A 3,283-nucleotide genomic window follows, 5' to 3' on the forward strand; every position below is an offset into this window, starting at 1 on the left:
GATAAATGCAAAATCATGTACACCGACACGGACAGTCTCATTTATCACATAGAATGCGAGAACATTTACGAGACTATTAAATGCGATTTCGCTAGATTCGACACGAGCGATTATCCGGCGGACAACGCATACTGTATGTCTCTCGCGAATACAAAAGTACCAGGTCTTATGAAGGATGAATACAACGGTATGATAACGACCGAATTCGTTGGGCTCAGAGCGAAGATGTATACGGTGAGGGTAGATGGCAAGAAGGATACTAAAAAGGCGAAAGGCGTAAAGAATAACATCGTAGCGCGAACGATAACGTTCGACGATTACACGCGGTGCTTGAACGAAGAGATCGAAATGACTCGTCGTCAATCGTGTATACAATCTAAACTGCATGAGGTATACACGATATCCGAATCGAAAATCGCTCTGAGTCCATACGACGACAAACGATACGTCGTACCGAACACGACGGAGACGTTACCGTGGGGACACTGGCCGATACCTTTGTAATATATGCATTAACATTTATGTTATTATTAAGTACTACTATTATTGTATTGTAATTTACGCTTTATGTATGTTTTTTACGTTTATATAAGTATTACTATTATGTTTTATGTAGTACCATTTATTATGTATTATTATTTTCAATTCGTGTATCAACCATTTTCTTATATATTATGTACATAATAGCTAGAAATTTCAAACATACGGTCAGTAAATCGTTTGAGAGAAAAATTTTGTATCTTGGAAGACACTCATCTATCATTCAAGGTCGATCATGGATATTTTTGTAATTTTACCGAATATTAATGCATATCTTGCGGAAATGTTAACTTATACGTTGGAACATCTGAAGATGGGTTGATATAAAGCCGAAACATGTAATGATGAAGCTTACTAACGTTCAATTAAATTTTTATTTTATTTAATTCTGTGACATATATATATTTTTATAGTTTTATTTGACTTTTATATATCCTTTACAACATTATTTGAAATTTTATAATATTTAAGAGTCCCATGAATCTCTTTATTGTTATAAATCATGTATAATAACTCCGCAAGAAAAGAATGATTAATCTGGAAACATTAAAAATTATTGGTTTTCCTAGAAGGTAAAATATTTCCTGGTAATATATTACGTCAGTTATTCAGATTAGACTTTCCCTTGCTTCGCTTTGTTTAAGTGTATTTTACCTATTCTCATCCTTTAGTCTGCCGATTCGTAAGCAAGCTTGAAGACCGATCGCGACATCGTACATCATGTCCGCCAGGTTTTTCTGTACAAGCTGATTCGCCGCCAGCGGTCTTTTAAATTGTTTCCTCTCCAAAGTGTAAGATCTAGCAATGTTCAGGCAAGCTTCTGCCGCGCCTAACGCACCCCAGGCGATGCCGTATCGCGCATTGTTTAAGCAACTGAATGGTCCCTTTATCAAGTTCTATTATTAGATATCCTAAGCTACGCGGAATATAATCGTAATTAATGCGATCATCTAGTTTTTTGTAGTTATTGACTTCATTTTTAATATCTATATTTTTTAAATTTCCAACAATAATGATAATCACGGTTATAATAATAATAAATAGCCAATTGTGTGATAGTAACTAATAGTCAATTAATTAAATAAGGATATAACTGCCTTGACCAGTATAAAACACTGAGTTTATTGCATTTTCTGGAAAAAAAAGATAAAATCCAAAGAAAAACAAATAAATAAAAACAATATATTTATATTTTTTGACCGTATATTTGACAAACTCAATTAATACTAGAAATTTAATTGCCTATTACGATCGGAGCTGGACCTTCGTTGCTTTTTAATAATTCAATCTTGAATTACTAATATATACTATATATGTACTTGCATATATTCCATATTGTAGTCTTTTTCTAACTACGCCCCGAATTGTTTTTCCGGACTAAATAAACGCAATTAAAACTACTCTAGTAATCGGGAATTAAATTGACAAGCAATTTAATAATTTGATGCTACCATCAAGCATCATATATTATAAAGATGTTAATATATAAAAACTGTTAAAAAATTTATTGCGAAAAATATTACCTGGGCCGGGATTTGAACTCGGATCTCTTGTAAACCGTACGAGCGTTCTGAGCCATTAGACTGCCTCGGTAGTCCGGAAAAACAATTTGGCGCGCAGTTAGAAAAAGACTACAATATAGTATATATGCAAGTACATATAAAAAATACGAAAAAATTTTCAAAAATTTTTTGTGTAATTTTGGTGAGTTTTTAACTTTAAATCTTGTTTTTCAAACTGAGTGCATATTTTGATTTTTTCGAAATTTTTGTATAACAAAGTACTATCATTTTAACAACTTTTAAGCCCGGTCCGATCGTGGGCCTCCTATAATTACTATTTTTTTTCGATTTTTGAAAATTTGATAAATTTTGTTTTCTCTATTAATCATCATGAATACCAATTTTATTACTGTATATTATTTTTTTAGTTCATTTCAATCAATTTTGACACATTTTTATTATTAAAAGGCGTTAAAAATAATTAATTTATCATTAAGATTATTTATAAACAATAGTAACAAAAGTATTTATTTACTTGCGTAATTTTTTAACAAATTTGTTGAAATTATAATTTCAATATCATTTTCGTTATAAAACATTACTTATTCATCTAATGATAGTATAAATTTTTAATTTCAAAAATAATTGAGGAAAATTGGATTCTCGATACAATACTGCTAAGTCAATTCCCAGTAAACATTAGGACATTCTATGTATGTTCTATGTATATACATTTATGAATGTTTCATGTTCTATGTACATACATGAAAAGTGAAAAGTATATAAATTACATATTCTATGTATGTGAAATAATTACCACATGTATGTTCATGGAATGTCTAGTGCACGTACATAGGTATATTTTTAAAATGTTCAATGTACATTCGTGGTATATACATACATGTATTGCACAGCTTCGAAACATATGTTAAAATATACCTATATGGGGATACAATGGATATTAATTTAAGTTTCATGGATATCCAGTGGATATTCATGAATATGAAATAAACCTCTGATGGAGTCAATTTGAAGATACAATGGGAATACAGCAAAAAAATAATTTTTTTTATTTTTAAATGGTGATTATTAATTTTCTGGTTCAATTTGTCCTCAATTTGTATTCTATATATATCTTATGTATTTTATTAATTACAAATTAATGTGGAAAACGCATCGCCGTTGAGATTCGAACCCTGGATCCCTAAATGGTAGCCTAGTATACTAACGCTGAGCTAATC

The 3,283-nt window shown here is 30.6% G+C and overlaps 1 protein-coding gene and 1 pseudogene across 1 annotated transcript in view; one reads left to right on the top strand and one right to left on the bottom strand.

Moving 5' to 3' along the window:
• Nucleotides 1-263, top strand: part of LOC108759013 (uncharacterized) — a 2,637-nt pseudogene extending 2,374 nt beyond the window's left edge.
• A 753-nt stretch (nucleotides 264-1,016) lies between these two features.
• LOC108759014 (glutaryl-CoA dehydrogenase, mitochondrial) overlaps nucleotides 1,017-3,283 on the bottom strand; it is a 7,338-nt gene continuing 5,071 nt past the window's right edge. Inside the window, exons 6-7 of the mRNA XM_018504264.1 lie at nucleotides 1,195-1,424; nucleotides 1,017-1,077 (exon numbers count right to left, since the gene is read on the bottom strand). Coding sequence (XP_018359766.1) covers nucleotides 1,041-1,077; nucleotides 1,195-1,424 — 267 coding nt within the window. The 3' untranslated portion in view covers nucleotides 1,017-1,040. The remainder of the gene's footprint in view (nucleotides 1,078-1,194; nucleotides 1,425-3,283) is intronic.

Source organism: Trachymyrmex cornetzi, unplaced genomic scaffold (genome assembly GCF_001594075.2).
Source record: "Trachymyrmex cornetzi isolate Tcor2-1 unplaced genomic scaffold, Tcor1.1 scaffold1655, whole genome shotgun sequence".
In the NCBI taxonomy this organism is placed as follows: domain Eukaryota; kingdom Metazoa; phylum Arthropoda; class Insecta; order Hymenoptera; family Formicidae; genus Trachymyrmex; species Trachymyrmex cornetzi.